Source organism: Lissotriton vulgaris, chromosome 11 (genome assembly GCF_964263255.1).
Source record: "Lissotriton vulgaris chromosome 11, aLisVul1.2, whole genome shotgun sequence".
NCBI lineage: Eukaryota > Metazoa > Chordata > Amphibia > Caudata > Salamandridae > Lissotriton > Lissotriton vulgaris.
In genome coordinates, this window is record NC_141699.1 from 470,003,131 (window position 1) to 470,023,911 (window position 20,781).

General features: G+C 43.4%; 1 protein-coding gene across 1 annotated transcript in view; it reads right to left on the reverse strand.

Annotated features, from left to right (window-relative positions):
* DOCK5 (dedicator of cytokinesis 5) overlaps positions 1 to 20,781 on the reverse strand; it is a 581,227-nt gene that overhangs the window by 418,704 nt on the left and 141,742 nt on the right. The window contains exon 9 of the mRNA XM_086942489.1: positions 2,296 to 2,394. Within this exon, the coding sequence (XP_086798615.1) occupies positions 2,296 to 2,394 (99 nt within the window). The remainder of the gene's footprint in view (positions 1 to 2,295; positions 2,395 to 20,781) is intronic.

A 20,781-nucleotide genomic window follows, 5' to 3' on the forward strand; every position in this document is an offset into this window, starting at 1 on the left:
GCCATAAGGCAGCTGCCACCAGGTGTCTTATTCCATTGGAAGTTTAGGGCTCGCGGGACCCGCTCCGCTCCTCCACACCACATTTAAGTGCAGCATTCATCTGACATCTTGAGGGCTGCACACTCTTCCGAAGCAGTCAGTCACTCAGTGCCTCAGTGTAGCGAAGGCCTTCCCCTCATCCCCCCCGGCTCAGTGCAGAGTGAGTATTAGGGTGCGCAGGTCTTCGCAACTGCCCCCTAGGTCCCTAATATCTGCAGGAAGCCACTGGATAGATGTTTTCAGGCGGGAACTCTACTGGTATATGTCCTACTTTATTGACGCTTGGCCACACCCCCCTCTCCAGACTTTTCCATACATGCAAAAAAAAAATCATACTTGTCATTTAAGAAGTAAAGGATTAGAGACTGTACATAAAGTGTTGTAAATGAATCTAGGACTCTAGTGTCATTTTCCCGACTCATGCGCTTATATAGGTATACTTTATCATATCCTTATATAGGCATAGAAATCACTACCATATTTGGCCTAAGCCATACAGCCCAAATACGGCATGGCTACTTCCACTAAGTTCCGAGAATCAACAACAATTTCTTGGAAAAACCTGCCTTCAGCAGCTAGGGACTTCCCCCTGCTTGAAAATCAAGTTCTCCAAGAACTCCTGGCGTTTTCCAATAATTTAGCCTTTGAGTGACGTTATTAAGTCCAGACATGCGTCAAACTCGGCACCTTCAAGGTATAAATATGCCTAGGTTTGCCCAGACAAACACACAGTGGTTTGGAGCAGATCGACTATCTACTTGCCAGACGCCCTGCAGCAGCAAGTGCCGAAGGAAGCCGACCCTCCAACTGACGCACTGAGAGAGACGCTGTCTTTTCTCTTGCCGAGAAATCCAGCTCCAGTGTTTCCGGCTTACCCTTGCAGGTATCTGGGAAATCGAGTCCTGAGAGAGAGATACAAGACCTCCTTCATTCTAAAACCAAGGTACGGAGCTGATTAGACTTCTTAGAGAATTATTGGAATAGATTCCTGGCAGAGAACTACTAAACTTAGGCTACTCCTCACTTACTTCTTCCCTCGTACTAGACTTAGGTTAGGTACACCGGGGCAGGAGTATTTTAGAAGCACCGGTTGAGTACTTTTAGTCATTATTTATTACTGTAAATATTTTATACATTTTATGCACTTTTATGGCTTAGAAACCATATCATGCTTTTACAGTACTACTTTATAATACTGTGTGTTTTTTATATGGCTTGTACTTTATAACCAGTATTACGACTGTAGCAGTTCATTTCCAATGCTTGAGAAAGAAGACTGTTCAATAAATACTTTTATTGAAAGCGCCAGTCTCTCTATTTTCTCAGCACCTCTGGTGAAACGAAGCATGCACGATTGACTGAGTAAAATAGTTATCTATTGTTTCCGTGACTCTAGAGATTGATTTCTTATTCTTGGGAAACAAAGTTGTCATGTTTATGCGGTTGTCAGAAACGGATCCCTTCTTGTGAATTCGAGAAAGTTTCTAGTGACCTCTGAGCTAGCTGGCACTCACTTTAAGTTTAATATATTCGGCAGAGACCTAGTAGACCTCAGTCCTATGTCTAAACTACAGTATATATTATTCCAATGGGCAGAGCCTATTGGGAATATAGGAACTGGTGAACAGCCAACACAACGCTGGGATTACCACGCAATGCCATTACAACGCAGGGATTACAACGAAAGTCGTTACAACGACTTTCGCTGGAGGGCGCTGTTGGATAGGGAATAGTTTAATTTTCTATCCAACACCTTCCCTACTGTCAACGTGGGCTGGAGTTGGAATAGAAAATTAAACTTTTCCACTATCCAGTGCCCTCCAGCGAAAGTGGTTGTAACGACTTTCGTTGTAATCCCCGCGTTGTAATGGCATGCAGTGTAAAAGCCCGCACTGTAATGCCATACAACCTAGGAACTACACTACAAAAGTTTTTTTAAATACATGCTTTGAAAACAGTTCAGGAAATCAAAGTATAGCCACAGCCTTTCCAAATGTATTTGGAGCAAATAGGCTGTAGGGGGTCACCATACCATGTGGCTAAAACTGAAAATCTAGTGAGCACTTGTCCTTCAATTTCAAGGCGAGCTAGTCTCAAATATGTTTGCTTTCACAGGGCATTTCATATCTCCATCAGTAAATACAACTTTCAAAGCATTCTGCTGCTTTTTATTCTGCTGCTTTTCCACTAAATGTTTTCAAACTTTAAATACAGATAGCGTCATCCCATATTTTCTTGTGTCATCTAAGTGCTCACCTTCACGGTCTCGTACCAGCAGGGCTGCTTCACCTGATAGTAGACAACAGACTTGTACTCCGAAATACCTTCGTAACCAGCACCAGGGTGGATCCCTTTCTTTGGACATCCACATTTAGAGAAAAAGAGAGGAAGAGAAAACAGAAATTAATGTAATGGAACGACACCTGCCACAATGAGCAGTTATCCGTCAGTCTGAACACAATTCTTCTAGGGTGGCAAAACTAATAAGATCATACGAGGTAATTCCTTGGATATTTTCCTTTTTTTTGGTTTACAAACATGTTACTGGATTTTTAGCTCATGGATACAGTTCACATAAGAAAACCTGAGGCATTGTCAAGGAGAGGCCTACTTTTTCAAGTCCATGTTAAAAATTTGGCAACATTTGCCCTGCTGCAAGTGTTTTTCAGTGCTTGTGGACTCAAATTCTATATTTCAGGGCAAATCCACTGCGCTTTTGAAATCCTGGGCAGATCTTCAAAGAATTTACACTTCACATAAGAACGTTTGTGGCATTTTGCATGCATCACTTACATATGTGATCTCAGTTTAAAGAACTGGAAAGCAATGATGTATTCAAATGCTTGCGCAACTAGGAAAATCACATTAAAAATCAAATTCATCTGTAAATATGTTCTGATAATTAAACATAACCAGTTGAGTTTTATTAGAGGAATAAAAGAGAAAGGGAACTTTAATAAGTTTATAAAATGTATAGGTTGGTGGTTCAAATGCTTAGTCAGGTAACCAAGACCAATTATTTGTTGGGAGAATATTGTCGGAATGCTTATGGGTGACAGACTTCCACAGGCTCCAAAATATAAACATTACCAAGAACAAGGTCTAGTGTATTCACTAGGCACTCACAGATTAATACATGTCTCACAAAATACCCTTTTTATGAGACTAGCAGCCTTAAGTTTTCTTGCTAACCAAAGAATATCAAGGAAACCACCATAAGATACAAAGACTGTTAAGGCAAAGCTTTCACCAGCTCTCGTCCAGACATTTTCCTTCCACATCAGAATATTATACCTCGATTCTCCTTTAAGGTGTGCAGATGATTTTTCCAATCCAAGTTCGTATATCTCTGGGGAAACTGCATCTATTTTGTCAAGGGTTCATGCAACTCTATATGTTTTAACAGTTGGATTTGTTCCTATAGCAGGGTTAAATTAATTTGCTCAATCAAATAAAAATATATCAGAATTGACATAGAATTTATGGTTCTCTTCCGGTTGTTGAGAAGATTACTACATCCACATTTTATTATAATGCAATCATATGTAAGGTCCCAGTCAAGTACACATAACCTGATGAGGATGTTTAAGTGCTGTAATCATATATAATCAATGCTAGCCCTGTTTTTAAGCCATGACAGATTTTCATTCCTCAGGACTTCCAGGGGTTCTTTTTCTCAACTTTATGCATGTTGGTAATGACCAGACTCATCTTGTTATGTACCAACCCGACCAGGTTATCATGTCCTAAATAGTGGCATATATGATTTTAGCTTCGTGAGGGTCCCACGCTGAGCAGATTATGTTATTTAAGGGTTAATGAATTTCTGAAAAATAGTAGTCTCTGCAACTATCTTCCCAGTGGGGTACAACATCGCTAAAGAATGTGGTGCTTCTTCATTAAAGCTATTAATTTCAAGTACGCATGGCTTAATGTAAATGCTGAAATCCCTTTGCTCATACTCCTGCCTCAGATCAATAAAGCATGGTTAGAAAGTGCCTGAATCAATGCGCTAACCATGCACCATCTGGGAAGTGGCCTACATTAGTGCACCCTCCCAGACATTCACGCTGCATATGGTTGTGTCCGAGACAGTATTCCAAAGAGGGGGGTCTTCACCCTGTTCCAAAGGGATGGCAAGTGTGCTCTTGTACAGGCACCGAAAAGAGTGGTATGGACCCTGTCACCAGAATCTGTGTAGGCTCACTTAAGCTCAAAGGTCCCATTGAAAGTGCATGCAGTCTTCGACCTTCATGTTTAACTTCAAGGGTACGAAGCACCTGCAAAGAAGGCTAAAGAGGAGATGACGAAAATACGTCTGGCCTGGAGCACCGACGGACAGAGCGGGGCTTCCTTCTCCGAGCAGTCAGCCAGGAGAGGTGAGGTTTCCTCCCACATAAAGCTGGGAAAGAAGAGGTAGCTCCTACCTGCAAGCACATACACTGCGTGTCTGGCATAGTGGCAAGTGCCACAGATTTACCTAAATATTCTTATTCTATTTTTGTTCACACAGTTTTTCATGCACAAGTTGTGTTTTTTTCCTGCAGTAGCTTGCACTATTTTAGCATCTAGGTCCTGAAGAATGCCGGGTCAGTTGACCATTACGGCTGAAACATGTGGACCGCATTAGCCTTAGCCAGGAGATAGTTAATATTTCTCACACTATCAGGTTATTTTAAGTATGACACTTGGACAAGCCTCATTAAACATATTTTTTGCTTTTGCCTTAGTAGCCATTTTTAACTTTTCACACACTTGAGCACTGCACTTCACTAGAGTTTACATGGTTTGAACATCCACCTTGGCAAGAGCCTTTCAGGAGCACGAGGTCAGGTACCCAGCAGGGCGAGGTGGCTCAGGGCTGTGGTGCTAGCTCTAGATCTCCTTGAGCTCCAGATGACGAATCTCCGCCAGTAAGGGTGGGCCGATGGACTCTTTACTTTAGCCAGGTGGTGGGCAAACTATTTGAATTGTGTCCCTACATTTCTGCAGCATACAGCATTTTTTCTGTTCCCCAAAAATGACTGAGCATCTCCTATTAGTTCTATAAAGAGGAGATGAACCTACTCTTCAGAAGTATCATTCCAGACAATCTTTGGAAGTCTGTAATATTTATGAATGCAAATAAAGAGGGTGCAGGAACTGTAATCTCACTTCTAGCTGAGCACATTACACTGTACAAAAGGCATTCAATTATATAAGTATTAAACGCATTTATCAACTTATAGTTCACAAACCTAGCTGCAAAGCAAGAGAGCTATGCAATTAAGAGTGAAAGGGTACAGAGAGAGAAAGGGCTTCTAGCTGGATGAGGTAGACAGTCGGGCTGCCACGGAAAGGGGCACGTTTGGCAGTGGATGCTGTCATGTGAGGCAAAAGTCAAAGATTAAATGGTTGAGCAGCGGGGGTTCTTTTCAGCCAGGCTACTAGCCATGTGATTATGTTAGGATGGAAGGTTGCTTAACAAGGTGAGGGAGCTAACATGGTAGCACAGCAGTTGAGAATCACTTCAAAGGGGCCTGGAGACCAGTTTATTTAACAGTGACAAGATTCTGTCTGAAGTGAAAGATCTTCAGTTCTTTCCTAAAGTGGACGAAGGGTGGAGCCTAGTGGACTGCAGTAGGAAAAAATGCAAAATGCTACATACTTGGGACTTAGCAGGTAAAGGCCTGGCCTTCAATGAGTCTTCTTCTTGCATTTCTTGGACTCAAATCTGGTAAATCTACTGTGATTTCTGAGAGGTGTTTCAGAATGCTTGATCCTGGATGACAGGTGTGATAGGATGCCAGAGTGGATCAGCCTGTAAACAATGCTGCATTCCCAAAAATGTATATGGGTAAGCAGGTGTATACAGTACAGTAGAGCTCTTTAAGGGTTGGCATACTACTTTTTTTGCCCATAAAAAAAATATATACATATATATATATACACATATATATATATATATATATATATACATATATATATATATATATATTACCTACTGGCGGTCGCCAGTAAGTAGTTATAGTTAGGATTTCTTTCAATGCAAAATCTCAAAATTCTACTTTGGCGCCGGTTGACGAATCTGCCTGAAAAATTCCTCAAATTTGCCTCGCAGAGCTCCGGTTCTTCCTTGAAAGTTTGGGGTGATTCGTCAAGAGGGGGCCGAGATAAAAGGGGGGTCCCAAAACGTGTTTTCCCCATGTTAATTTCCATAGGGCGGTCGATTTCACTTTTAGCCCGAACGGCTGAATGGATTTCCACCAAACTTGGCAAAATTGTAGGGACTGAAGCCCGATGTGCCTTTGCTATGTCTCAAGACATGTGCTCCAGTGGATTTTGTGTAATTTAGGTTAAAAAAAATATATATATCTATGGCCGCGCCCCGGTACGCGCACCGGGGAGCACAGCGGGCGCGACACGCGAGGGGCGCATGGAAAGCTGATTGGCTCTCGGGTGTCTGTAAACATTCAAAACAGTCCGGACTGGCCGCCATCTTGTGTCTCGGTAGGATAGAGACACAAGAGGTGGAAATGACCATAAGGGGGCAGGGTAGACCCCCCCTGACCCCCTAGGTTTGATGTCGGGGCTATAAAAGGGCCCTGCGGTGCAAAAAATATATATATATTTTTTTTTATTTGCACGGGGGAGAGCCCGGTACGCGCACCAGGGAGCGGCCCATGGGAAAAGAAGAATGACAGAGTTATTAAAAAATGTAGCCTTTTTTTATAAATTGGAGGTAGTTCTAAAAAGAACTGTTTTTTTTCTTCTTTTTGTTGTTTTATATTTTTTTGTGTTTTTGGAACATTTTATACTTTTTTGGGCTTTTATGAACTATTTTATATTTTTTTTAGTATTTTTATGGAGATAAACGAAAAAACAGGGAATTGAAAATGGCTCAGCTGGAGCAGAAAAAAAAATAAGAAAAAATTAGGGTTTTTTGGGGCATTTGTGGTTGTCCACAGCAAGGACGATGAGCTTTATGCTCAGTTCACCATAGGAGATGGTCTTACCACAATGTATACATGTTATACAGAAATCCCCAAACCGTAGCTGAATGCAAGGGATCGTCTCCTTTGCCTCTGGTCCTGTTGGAAAGGGTTGATTTCTTTGGGAGGTGGAGCTTGAAGATTGGGGAAGGTTACTGGCCAGTTCCCTCATCTCTGCAGCAGAATAGTTGATTGGATGCCTGCGCTGCATGTGGCGAATCATGGTGTTGTTTCCGAAAGAGTATTTCTTATTAGGGTTTCCCCTGGAAAGTTCCACGCCACAGATTAGGCAAGTCACCTTGGCCACATTTACTTTTTTCTTGCCCTCTGGGATCGAAAAAAACTCCCATACAATGTGGGGTTTTGGCTGGTATGGGGTATTGTGTTCTTGCAGCCATCTTCTCCTCCCCTCCTCCTCCTCCGCCTCCTCCTCTTGTTGACCACCAATGTAATCTTGTGGTGGTCCTCTTGGTGGTTGTGGTGGTGGTGGTGGTGCAGATGCTCCAGCACCTGCTGCTATTGAAGCCATTTCAAGTACAAAATATACCTGAAAGATTGCAATACAGGTCTTCCTAAGTCAAAGGACAAAGTCAGAATAAGGAAAAAAGTTGGGGTCTTTCATCATCTGGAGAAAAAAAAAGGCCTGAACCAATGAGAAGTGTTATTTTCAGGTCACAAGACCAGGGATTTCATCATTATGAAACCAAAACTGTTCTGCTTCAATAAAAAGTGTTATTTTCAGGTCACATGACGACGCGCTTACGCGTCCCGCGCCCAGGGGCGCGCCCCCGGGCGCGTCGCGTAAGCGCACCACATGTTTACGTTGCGCGATCGTATTCGCTCAAGTGCTTCAGGGTGCGCTTACGCCGTGCGTATCACGTGGACGCGGCTACGCGATACGTCACAATGATGTTTTCGTTTGCGGCATTAGCGCTAACGGGACGCTCTCCGGAGCGCGCCCTGGGGAGTTTCAAAAGACTATGCTTTCCGGGGCGCTCACCGGGGCGCGCCCCGGGAGCGCTTCAGGGTAAAAAAAAAAGATATATATATATATATATAGACATTAAAAAAAAATTTAAATACAAATAAAATATAGGATTCATTCTTTTTCAAAAATATTACATTTTATAGCTATAGACATTTGCTATTAACAACATTTTGAAATTCAAAGAAAAAAATATAGGTTTGGGGCCTTATATATAGTTAGGAATTAGCATTTAAAAAACCTATGAAATTCACTGAAAAAACCATAGGTTTCACATCCGTTATAGTTAGGAATTAGCATTTAAAAAACCTATGAAATTCACTGAAAAAAACATAGGTTTCACACCAGTTATAGTTAGGAATTAGCATTTAAAAAAACTATTAAATTCACTGAAAAAACCATAGGTTTCACACCAGTTATAGTTAGTTGGAAATTTTACGGACATAAAACTATTGAAATTCCACATTATAGTTAGTTGGACTCACTATAACTTGCGCGTGTAATGCACTGCTGATGACGTCACATATTACATCACTCATGACATGGTCAGTGACATCACTCATGACATCACTGATGACACCATCCTTGTGACAGAGTGACAGACCTCCTTTCACTGTAACCCTTGAAACACATATTTAAAAATAGAAACTAAAATTTTCACAAAAAAAGGAGATACCCATACCAGTTACAACAACCAATTCAGTAATTCCACCATTTATATACACATCCACTAATTCACCAACAGTTCTATGTAGTTGAGTTTGAGTTTAACTTTATTGTACAGTTAATAAAAACCATTACAAAAACCGACAGAAATAAAAAGTTAAGAACATTTTTGAGACAAGAGCTTCATTTTTGATAATAGTAAAAATTGGATTAAAATTTGTTAAAAACACAAGAAAAGGAAGTGTTTGTCTGCCACTGGGAACTTCTGAGTTTCCTCGGAGAAGGTTCCTTTTGTCAGTCCTTGCCTCCTTTCCCGTTCAAGGGCCTATTTGAGGTCCGCATTCCTTATGGAAGTAAGCCCATCCTTTTCCCTGTGTGCTCGTAACTTCTAGTGATCCGCAGTTGTTTAGTTTTGTTAGCCGATTATGACTCTATGCAGTCTTAATGTTTTGTTTCTAGGAGTGTGGAGGGGGCACTGTCTTTGTCCGTTTGTTCTTTCCTTGTATTAATTCTGGTTTCTACGGCTTTGAAGTATTTTACCAGTCGGCAGGCCAATTGGACATCATCACCCGAGAAGCAAGCCAGGGATGCCTGTCTACATGACCTGATTCCTTTTTTATTGAATAGGGGTCTCAACAGGTTCCTGCGGTCTTGCTGCAGATCTTTACAGATTGTGATGAGGTGTACAATATTTTCCTCGTGGTTCCCGCACAGGCGGCATTTTGCTGGCTTTGGTGGGCGTAGCCAAGGGGCCATGTGGTCTGCTGAGGGCAATACTCCTAGCCGGTGTTTTAGGAATGACTCTTTTATTTTTTTGGTAAAACTGGTCAAAAGGTATGTCTGTGGTGTGAGTTTTTTGTACGTTTGTATAGTTAACCAGCCGTGTGCTCGCTCCGTTAGTGAAGCTTTGTCTTTTAGGAGAGATTCTTTCCTGACAGTGTTATTTACTGCTTTTTTGAAGCTTGCCAGATTCCCTTGCAGATCCCACAGTTGTTGCGCCCCCAGTTGTGTTATTGCCTCCTCCAGAAAAAGCCTTGCTGGGCTGTGGTCTTTTCTTTGTAGGTCTCTCCATAGGAGTGCGTTGAGGGTGTTTGCCTCTGCCCTACTGATTTTATACCAGCTTTTGAGGTATGCTCCCTTGCGTGCAAGCTCTTCCTTTACCAACCCAAACTCGAGTCGGATCTGCGCCGGGGAAGTGTACTTCGGGAGGCCAAACAACATCCTCAACGCTCTTGTTATTACTCCTTCTAATGTTCCAGCATCCCTGCCTCTCATTGCTTCACTTCCGTATGTAATGGATGGTATCAGTTTTGCTTGGATCAGTTTTAGTAGTGGGGTGAAGTTTGGACCAGTGATCTTGTTTTTCAGATTCCTTAGAGAAACAGCTGTCATTAGGCCTCTCTTTTTTATCGCCTCTCGCTGTGGTGTGAAGCTCCCCCTATGATCTATAATCACTCCCAGGTAACGGTATTTGTTTGTAACTTCCAATTTCATTGCGTCCCAATACCAGCTGAATGTTGATGTCTTTTTGTGGGAGTTAAGGCACATGACTTTTGTTTTGTTGTAGTTGATGCTGAGTTTGTTTGTTTTGGAGTATTGCGAGGTAATGTCAAGGAGCCGCTGTAAGCCAATCGGGGTCCGGCTGATTAGCACCAGATCATCTGCATAAAATAGATTAGACAGCTGAGTGCCCCCTAATTTTGGTGCGTGTGAGTTGTTTTCATTTAGTACAGTTGACAGTTCGGCCATGAAAAGGTTAAATAAAGTTGGCGCTAGCACGCATCCTTGCTTTACTCCAGTGCTGGTTGGAATTTTCTTAGTTAAAAAGTCGCCATTTCCTAGTTTGACTTGGACCCACGTGTCACTGTGTAGGAGGATTAGTTGATTCAGCAGAGTTGAAGGGATTTTCATTCTCTCTAGTTTTTGCCACAGCAGATTTCTATTTACGCGATCAAAGGCCGAGCTATAATCGATGTAGCACAGGTATAGGGGCTGTTTTCCCTCTAACGCTGAGTCAATCAGAAGTGACAAGGCTAGAATATTTGTAGTCGTTCCCATGTTTTTCCTAAAGCCGGTTTGGTTGAATGGGATTGCTGATGTTTCTTCCGCCCACGATGTCAGCTCCTGAAGTAAGAGGCCTGCATAGTACTTTGCCTCGTTGTCCAGTAAGGCTATTAACCGGTAACTTCTAGGGTCTCTTCTGTCACCTTTTTTAAATATTGGTGAAATTATTGCCCCCCTCCATGATTGTGGAATTATTGAGGTCTGCCATATTTTTTCAAACATAGGTTTGAAGGCAATAGCCCAGTATTCTGGTTCTAGCTTAAATATGATCGGTGGTATGCCATTTGGGCCAGGGGCTCCCTCTGTTCTCCCTTTCGAGATTCTGTTGGTTATTTGTAGCTTTGTGATTGGTAAATCCCTGTTACTTCTGGGGGTTTCTTTGTGTGGGAGCATGTGTTCTTTATTTTCTTTTGGCAGTTCTTGGGTGTCACTAAAGTGTGTGCTGATATAAGTTATCCAGGCCTCTTCCGTCACATTGGAGTCAATCCCCTGGCTTTGCTCATTAATCACACTATTAATCGTTTGCCAAAACTGTGCGCTGTTGTTGGTTTTCGCATCATGTAGGAGTTTTCCCCAAAGGGACTCATCTGCGTCCTTTTTTAGTTGCCATATTATTTTCCTGCGGTTGCCTTTTAGCTTTCTCAGCGCTTGGCAGGCGGTGGGATCTGTTTTTACTCTTCGCAGTGTGTGGTTGATCTGAGTCTTCAGCCTTTTTAGCCTGCTGTCCTTTCTGAAATCATAATGACTCTTATGTGTCACGGTGCTGCCCTGGCCATCGGACTTTGTGTGCCCCCTTCTTTCAGCTATGTCTCTCATTTTTTTTGTAAATACCTCCCAGCGTATAATTAGGTTTGGAGATATGGATTGTGCCTTCGCCAGAGCTTGTTTAGCTTGCGCTAAGAGGTTTTGTGGGTCGCTAGTTTTGCACTTTACCCGTCTTTCGTTTATTGTGAAGTCCAAGCCCAGTTTGCTGGCGCATGGTGGACTTGGTATTTCCGATGTTTCTATCTTTGTTTCCTGGGGCAGATGGTCGCTGTAGTCCATTGGGCAAATTTGAAAGTCTTTTACCCTGTGGTACAAACTGCGGGAGAGGAATGTAAAATCAATTGTAGAGCTTGCCAGTGTACTGTGGAATGTTGCGGATTGTGGTCTGTCACCTGGGAATCTGCCGTTAAGTGCCCTGAGGCCCAGCTCTTCAAATTTGGCCAGCAGGCTCCTCGCTGTTTTTGTGCTTCTACCTCCCGAAGTACAGTCTTGACGGTTTTGCTCCCAGGCAAACGGATCCTCCTCATCTGTGTTTTCCTGGGCCGATAGGCTGAGCATATTTAGGTTGAAATCCCCTGTGACAATTATGTTGTTCGTGTTCTCGATTTTGAGCAGTTTTACTAGTTCTTCCTTCAGCTGTTGTGCTCCCTTCCTTTTCTCCCTGGGATGCAAATAGAGGTTTATTAAAATGATATCCTCTTTTGTTTCTTGCTCACGGAGCGACAAGCGTAATGCTTGTATTGCGTTTGGGGCGGCTAAGTTGTAAACTAATGGGACTACTTTTGTTATCGTTGATAGCGCGCTGTAGGTGGCCAGACCACCTTTCTTATGGCCAAACAATGAGCTCTGGGATGACGGTAGGAAATTCAAATTGAATCCCGGCAGCGCTGGGGGAGAGTCAGACCAGGTTTCTTGCAAAGAGATAATTGTGTACTTTTTCAGGTAGGTGTTTAGGCCCATATCTGAGAATTTATCTCCTAAGCCGTTAATGTTCCATGAGCATAAGCTTAGGATACTGATTGTGTTTGTTGGTTTTGTGTTGCTTTGTCAATGGTTTGACTCTTTCACATTTAGGGTCCTAGAGAGCCAGCTCCAGTTAGGCGAGGGCAGACTGTCGTTAACCGTTGTTCTGTTGTCGTGCTGGTCTCTGAGCACTAGGTTCTCTGGGGTTTTGCTTCGAGCTCCTCTTAGGACTGTTTTTTTGGTGGATGGTTCTTTTGTTTTTTCCCTTTGTTGAATGTCGTACAGTTCTTTTGTCTTGTCCCTTTGTTGGCTATCATACAGTAGAGGATCTGGGTATCTTGTTTGGTAAAAAGGCTGTAGTTTTATTCCCCAGGAGTCGAACTTTGCTTTTTCTTTTAAAAGTCTCTCCGGGAATTCTGTAGTGACCCATGTAGTTTTTGTTGATTCTGCTCCGGGGTACTCCAGGGGTTCCAAAAATTCTACTGATTCCAAGTCAGTTGTTGATATGGTGTTAAGGCTATCTATGGTTTTCAGTAGCCGTAGTATGTTCCCCCTGTTTAGGATATCCATTGGGCCTCTTGATCGATATTCTGGGTGAAACAGTACTATGGTTGTACCGACTTGCCCCCTATCGCATGTCTGGATATTGCCGGTGTTATTGATTGTGGCTTCCCCTCGGTTCAGAGGTTCCTCAGTTCCTGCCGCATTGCTTTTGTCTATCATTTTGCTGCTTTTCTTCAGTTCTTGTCTAGTGGTAATTACCCTGGTTGTCTTGGCCCACTGGTTGCTTGTTCGATATTGTTTAACTTCCATTATCTGAGGGGAATTTTTGGTAGGCCTTTGCTCGCACAGTTGGGTTCTATCTGAGTTTTCCCTGTCAGTTGGGTCAGTGGCTACTTGTGGATTGGGCCCCTTTTGCGAATCTTCTTTGCCGATCTTCTTCAATGCTTGTGGCAAGTTTGGTGTAGCTGTCTCGCTTTCGGTAGGGGGGCTATTGGTAGGCCTTGTCTCTACTGACGGGTATGTATCAACTTTTTTCCCTGTTCCCTCTTTGTTTTCTGTGTTGGTACACTCATTATCTTGTGTGTCTCTAGTTCCTATCGGGCTGGGTTGTATTGGGTTTGCCGCTGGATTCTCATTGGAGGTGCCCTTGCACCATGCTATAACCCCTGTTTTCTTTTGATTTCTTCCCTTCCTTTTCTGTTTTCTTCCCACTTTTCCTTGTTGGGGAGGGGTTGATGCTCCATCTTTTTGGCGGGCTTTTTCAGAGTGCGCTATGCTCTCTGTGGGGGGAGTTTCAGCTCCTTCAGGTTGTTGTTTGTTATTGGCCGATGTGGTCTTATCATTTAATTTTCTCCTAGGCGGGGGTGGGTCTAAGGTTATCTTTAGGTTCTCCTGGTTTAGAGATTGTGGTTCTGCTTGCGAAGACAGGGCAGGTTCTTGTCTGCTCCCGACGTGCTTACATGGATAGTTGTTTTTAACTGCGACCTTGATGTCAGAGAGGAGATTGTCCAGCGCTGTTGGAAGTGTTACCAATTTGTCCACTATTGCAATGCAAGAGCAGTTCGGCCCTATTAATTGTGTCTCACCTTGCACCCTTTTTATCATGCCGTTCAGCTCTGCTAACTTACCGTCAATATTAGCAACAAATATTGACAGGGAATTAAGGACAGAGAGTTGTAAGTCCATCTTATCAGACTGATATTGGATGGCGTTTGCTGTTAGTTGCATTGTGTGTAGGAGGGATGCCCAGATGTCTTCCTTGGCGTTTGGTCTTACCATCTCTGGATTTTCGCAGATGGACTCACCTGCCAGTTCCTGCTTCGATTCCACGGGGTAAGATGCTACCAGTTCTTCCCACTCCTCCGGGGTGAGGTACGAGGTTTCATGGTCGTTTGACCTGGGTATTGTAAATCCTGTGCTGGGTTGTGTGTTGGGGGCAGTTAATTGACTCAGGATTTTTATTCCAGTAGATATTGGAGCATGGCCATGCTCAGTGCCGCCATTTTGCAGCTCAAGTTTGTTGAGAGCCTCGTGTGATTGGTCATTAACTTGGAATGAGCTCTGGCACTGATCTCTTGTTTCCTGTGTTAGTGTGGTGGTTGATTGCCCTACTGCGACAGAGTCTGCCATTGTTGTTGAATCTCTCGTATCCCCGGATGGTGACATTACTTGTGTGTCCGCTGGCATTGTCACTGCATATTTGCCGGTTGATGTTTCTTTTTGTGTTGTTTGGTCTGTGTTCTGCGTGATTTCACTCAGCTGCGTGTCATCCTTCAAGGGGAGATCCCGGAGCCCCCGGTTTGTTGACCTGTCTGGTCCACCGTAGCCCACAGGGGTTCTTGGTATGCCTTGCGTTCTCCACTGTGGTGCTGGAGCTGGGCATTCATGGTATGCCCCCTCAGTGCCATTCTGTGTTGCATTTTGTCTCATAATGCTTATGGGGGATATGGGGCACATCTCCCAGCTTGCTTTTGATGGGAGGTTTGGTGGGAGGTTGGGGGATGGGTTCACCCTTAGGTATGCTGTTATAATTTCTTTTGATTGGTCTTGCGCTGTGCCTTTTGCTGTTTTTTCTGCATTTAAATCAACCCACTCCTGTCTTTTGCCATATGCCTGTGATGATAGGACCCCCAGAGACCCATTGTTCATTTCTCCGCTGATTGCGGATGCGCCCTCGTCAAAGGTGTGTGTCCTCTTTTTGGGATCCACTAGGTTCATTTCCTCCTTCGCCGCTTGTTCTAGCCCCTGCTCTACAGGATTTGACCTGTTTGTTGTGATTGGTTGGAGTGGTGTTGGTAAGTCGCTAGTGCTGGCGTTATTTAAGTAGAGAACTGAATTGGGATCTTTAATGAATGTGAATTTTGTATAAATTTTGGGTTGAAAACTCAGTTTTTTGCTGGTAGGGTTATGTGTGTGGTCACCGGCTTTAGAGCCTCCGGGGCTGGTGAGCAGGGGGGATATCAGGGAGGATGCTCCTTCCTCACATTCGTTCGTTCCCTTGTCCTTTCCATTTCCAGTACCTTCATTACACATATCCATTAGATCCCTCTTAAGATTCTTCTTAGCTTTTCTTAATCTTTTTGGGGGATTTGTAGGTGCCACGTTGTTCCTTGGCTTCCCAGACCTCATTTCGCGTTTTTTCTCTTCTCTTCTCTTTATCCCTGGTCCTTTGTCCTTTGTCCTTTGTCTATTTCGTGTCCTTCTCTCCTTCTCTCCTTATGCCTTAGGTCTCCTTGTGTTATCTTCTTATGTCTCCTTTTGCCTCTCTTTTCCTCTCCACTCTTGGCTGCTTTCGGATTAGTAAAGAGGTGTTAATGGGGGTTGACAGGGGTTTTAGGAGAGGTTCCCCAAGAGTTCGAGAGGGTTAGTTGGCGAAGGTTGGTGGCCCCCTGCTGCAGCTGCAGCGTGTGCTGTCACCGCCGGTGCAGCAGTTTCACCCCTTTTATTTTGGCCCCTCAGCCACTCTAGGTTTTTTCTTTTTTCCTTAAGCAGCTCCTGACTCGACTCGAGTCCCGAGCCTCTCACTCCTGTGTCACTGCGTGGCGGAGAGGTGTGGATGAGTTGGAAGGGCAGGGGGTGCTTAGGGAGATCTCAGTTCTCAGTTCTCAGGTTGTTTTTTTCCCCTCTAGTGGCAATACCTGGGTGCAGGAGATGGCAGGAGCGAGATGGCAGCCTACCGATTGCAGGCACTGCAGACACTGGGAGAGTTCAGCTCCGGCAAGTGAAGGTCAGTGTAGGGCAGGATCTGGGGGTATCCTCCGTTGCCTCCCGTTACTTTAGCAGCCACTCCGTGCTCCGTGCAGCTCTAGGCTATCCCACCGCGCCCCCTGCCGAATACCACGGGCGGGTGCAGTTGAAGCCAGTTGAAGCCGGAGGGGGTCAGCACCGCACACTGCCCGCAGCCCACGGTCCTGGTGCCTCCGCCTTATTTTCTGCAGTTTTCACCTCGCTGATAGCAGGTGCTGTGCAGCAAGTGAAGCTTCGGGCTTCAGGCTGACATAGCAAGCGGGAGAAGGCACAGAGACTTCGATGGTTCCGTGTCTCGGGAGTGACGGTAAACCGGCAAGCCAGCGCCTCCCGCCCACCAGCCTGCCTGTCCACCGTGCCTACCACGCCTTGGTAGGTCCCGCTGTTCGTCAGTTTTTTGGAAGTCAGCAAAGCCTCCGAAGTCTGTGGGGTAGGGCTGCGGGTTGCTGGCGTACTCTTCCTTCCTCCCGCTCACGCTCACACTGACCAGCTGGAATGCTGCTGTAAAACACGGAACGGAATCCAAATTGCCTCTCGAGCACAGAGTCTGAATGTGTTTCTTAGACAGGACGTCTCTCGAGCAGTTCTATGTAGTCCCTCATACATATACTCACTCATCATATGTAGTGATACACCTATACATCCTGTAACACATAGACAGTCTTCCAAAAGTTGCTCACACACATACTCACACATGCAAATAAACTATTGAACATCCATTTCGTTGCATATACAGCTATACACACACTACCACCTTACTTCTAAGGAAACTTACACATACTTACTTAAACAATCACTTATCGAAACACATACTTATTTAAACAGGAACTCTTACAATTTCTCACTCTCACATATACTCACTTATATACATCAATACTCACACATACTAGATTAAACCATATGTTGTTACTGATGAAGACACTAGTGAGACAGTCATTCACTCACTAACACACACATATACACACTCATCCATCCATACAGTCCTGCACATATGCCGTCTTCCAAACACATACAGTGAGTCAGTCATTGATGCATCTATGTGCTAAGTAACACCCCCACCAAACCATACAGACACTCATACTGATACTAAAAAAAACATCTAATAACCCATATATACACACATGTAGCTACTCACCAACCCATGCAGCCACTTATACACAAAGTGAAACACTGATACAAACTTTTAAATATTTAAACACAATTCGCTAATATATGTATTCACTAAAATACACTTAAGCCAGTTAACCAATCATTTTTTTTTTAAAACATCCATTAAGACACTTATTTAAACATTTATTCTTCCATCGACCTTTACATATACATATATAAAACATATTTATTTTTCAGAAAGGCACACATTCACTGGATGGTGTCATGAGTGATGTCACTGACCATGTCATGAGTGATGTAATATGTGACGTCATCAGCAGTGCAATACACGCGCAAGTTATAGTGAGTCAAACTAACTATAACGTGAAATTTCAATGGTTTTATGTCAGTAAAATTTCCAGCTAACTATAACTGGTGTGAAACCTATGGTTTTTTCAGTGAATTTAATAGGTTTTTTAAATGCTAATTCCTAACTATAACTGGTGTGAAACCTATGGTTTTTTCAGTAAATATATATATATATATATATATATATATATATATATATATATATATATATATATATATATATATATATATATATATATATATATATATATATATATATATATATATATATATATATATATATATATATATATATATATATATATATATATATATATATATATTACCTACTGGCTATCGCCAGTAGGTATATAGTTAGGATTAATTCCCTGTCTAATAACTTTGGCGTTTGTGGACGGAATCGGCTGAAATTTTCAGGAAAATGGCACATTTTGTTCCTGAGCAGCCCCTGAAAATTTGGTGGGGTTTCGTCAAGGGGGGGCTGAGAAAAAAGGGGGGTCCCAAAACGCGTTTTTTGCATTGAGTTTTCCATAGGGCGGTTGGACTCACTTTTAGCTCGAACGGCTGAATGGATTTGCACGAAACTTGGCAAAATTGTAGGGACTGTTAGCCCGATGTGCCTTTGCTAGGTCTCAATATATGTGCTTCAGTGGATTTTGAGAAATTAACGTTTAAATCAAGATATATATCTGTAACAGCGCTCCGGGCAGCGATCCGGTCCGCTTACTTTTCGCGTTTCGGAACTTTGCGTGCAGAAAGCTGATTGGCTCTCCGGTGTCTGTCAACATTCTAAACAGTCCGGAGCGGCCGCCATCTTGTCTCTCGGTAGGATCGAGAGAGAAGAAGAGGTGAAAAACGAAAGGGGAATTTAATGAAAGGGGGCAAGGTATCCCCCTCTTGACCCCTAGGAATGTTGTTGGGGTTATTAAAGGGTCCCGTGGGGAAAAGAAAAAAAAATGATTTTTCACGGTAGAAGCGTTTCTCGGGCCGCGAACTGGGCCGCAAACTGGTAGCGAAACGGGAATTCGCCATTTTGTGCTTCGTTTTAATTGTTTAGAGACAAAAATTATCGCCGCACATCGGCCACAATGCATGAATATCGTTGAAAAGTCAGCGATATTCATGCATTATCCAGCAAATGCTCTTAGCCATGTTATCCACCTTCCATTGGATAACATGGCTAAAAACTGCTCTGTGCGTGACGTTTGTTATCGTTCGATTCAATGGAAATCAGGAAGTGTTGAACACCATTTTGTCACTGCGAGTAAATATTTTGTTATAAATGAATCCTTATTGATAAACATTGTCTGCGCCATCTTGCGTTTTTGTCCAATGCCACAATTTTGTCGTGCACGGCAGCCATTTTAGATGCCTTGACCAGGGCCACTCTCTGCACGCCGCCGATTCTCAGCATGGCTCCCCACCCTCGCACGCATCTCCCCCACGCAATGGTCACCCCCGCTCTCTCTCTCATGCATGGGACATATACTTCCCCCATCTGCGCTGCTCTTCTCTGAGAATCACACCCTGTGCCCGCTCGACACCTCCCTTTCACCCTATTCACTACCGCACCCTCTGACACTCCTCTTCCTCTGTGTCCGATTGTCCAGGCCGGACCTAGGCTATCACCTAGCCCTGCGGATGTAGTTTATGGCCCCAGCTGTAGAGTATCCAGACATGCCAACCCTCCCGATTCAGGCGTGAGACTACTTATTTCAGTGGTAGTCTTTCGCTTCCCGTTTCCTGCAAGGAAAAACCCGGGGGCACATTACCAAAAACTAGCGGTAATTTTTGTCTCTAACTTGTTTAGAGACAAAAATTATCGCCGCACTTCGGCGAATTTTATCGCACATAAACCTTGCTATTAGCAAGGTTTATCGCAAATGCGATAAAAAACGGCCGCAATGCATGAATATCGTTGAAAAGTCAGCGATATTCATGCATTATCCAGCAAATGCTCTTAGCCATGTTATCCACTTCCCATTGAACAAGCGCATGGTCTTTTAAAGATTTGTGAAGTACTCGGGGCGGCGGTGTGTGTGTGCTCTCTTTCAGGAGCGGGCGGGGGGGGGCACTGCCAGCAATTTGCAGGCCAGGCAGTGTTCAACACGTGCATCACCCTTTCTCTGCCTGCTATTGCGCTCCATGCTTCGGAAAGGTAAGAAAAAGAACGTGCATTTGAGTTTGAAATGTCCGATCTTGTAGCAGTACACTTGCAAAGCCCACACATGACAATAACCCGATTCAAGGCCCCATTCACCCGATTTTTTAAAAAAATATAGTACTCCAAGACAGTTACATTTTAAAATTTTATTAACATTTAAATATAACGAACGCAACAAAAACTGTAAATTTATTTAACCATTTTTTGAAATTAACCAGAACTATAACGATAACAACAACAACAACAATAATATAACTTTTATGCCTAAATTACGCAAACATTTAGCTAATCTGCTAAAGGGGGGAGTCGCCATTTCTTTACAATAATCAATAATGAAAAATCCACATCAATAGGGTTGCCCGTTTTCTCGATGCAGCACTATAGTGCAATATACACAGCACCTGGGGTGTCAAGAGTGAACAGGTCTTTCTTTGTTCCTTAAGATGTTATCTCCGAGAATGCTGATGCATTGGTGTCTGTACACTTCTTTGTCAATTCTGTCAAGATGATAACTGCTTTATAAACAGACGATATCTTTGTTTAGTCATTAGTGTTAAGTGTGTCTGAAACTACAGTGCCCTTCTGTTTTTTTTTCTTCAGGCTCTACAGAGTTTTGTGTGTTGTTCTTTTGAGCGACAATTATTCCAGAGGTTTCAGGTTCACTTGTTTTGTCCTGCAGTGAGTTAACAGCTTTAGAGAGTTCATGTTTATTTACTATGTCCTGCTGTTCGTCAACTGCTTCAGAGACGTCAGCCTCATTTTTTATGTTTCAGTAGATCCTGGACCTGCCCGGCCGCGCCCAAAATGGCGCCGGTGTAAATGGGACTCGTAACTGCTTGTTTTGTACTGGTTGCCCAACCTTGATATCACGAGATACATATGCAGTTTTGAAGCACATGGCGGAGGCTTGTCTGCTGTAGTGGGGCGCCCCTTTATCGTTTCAGTCGCCATTCCGC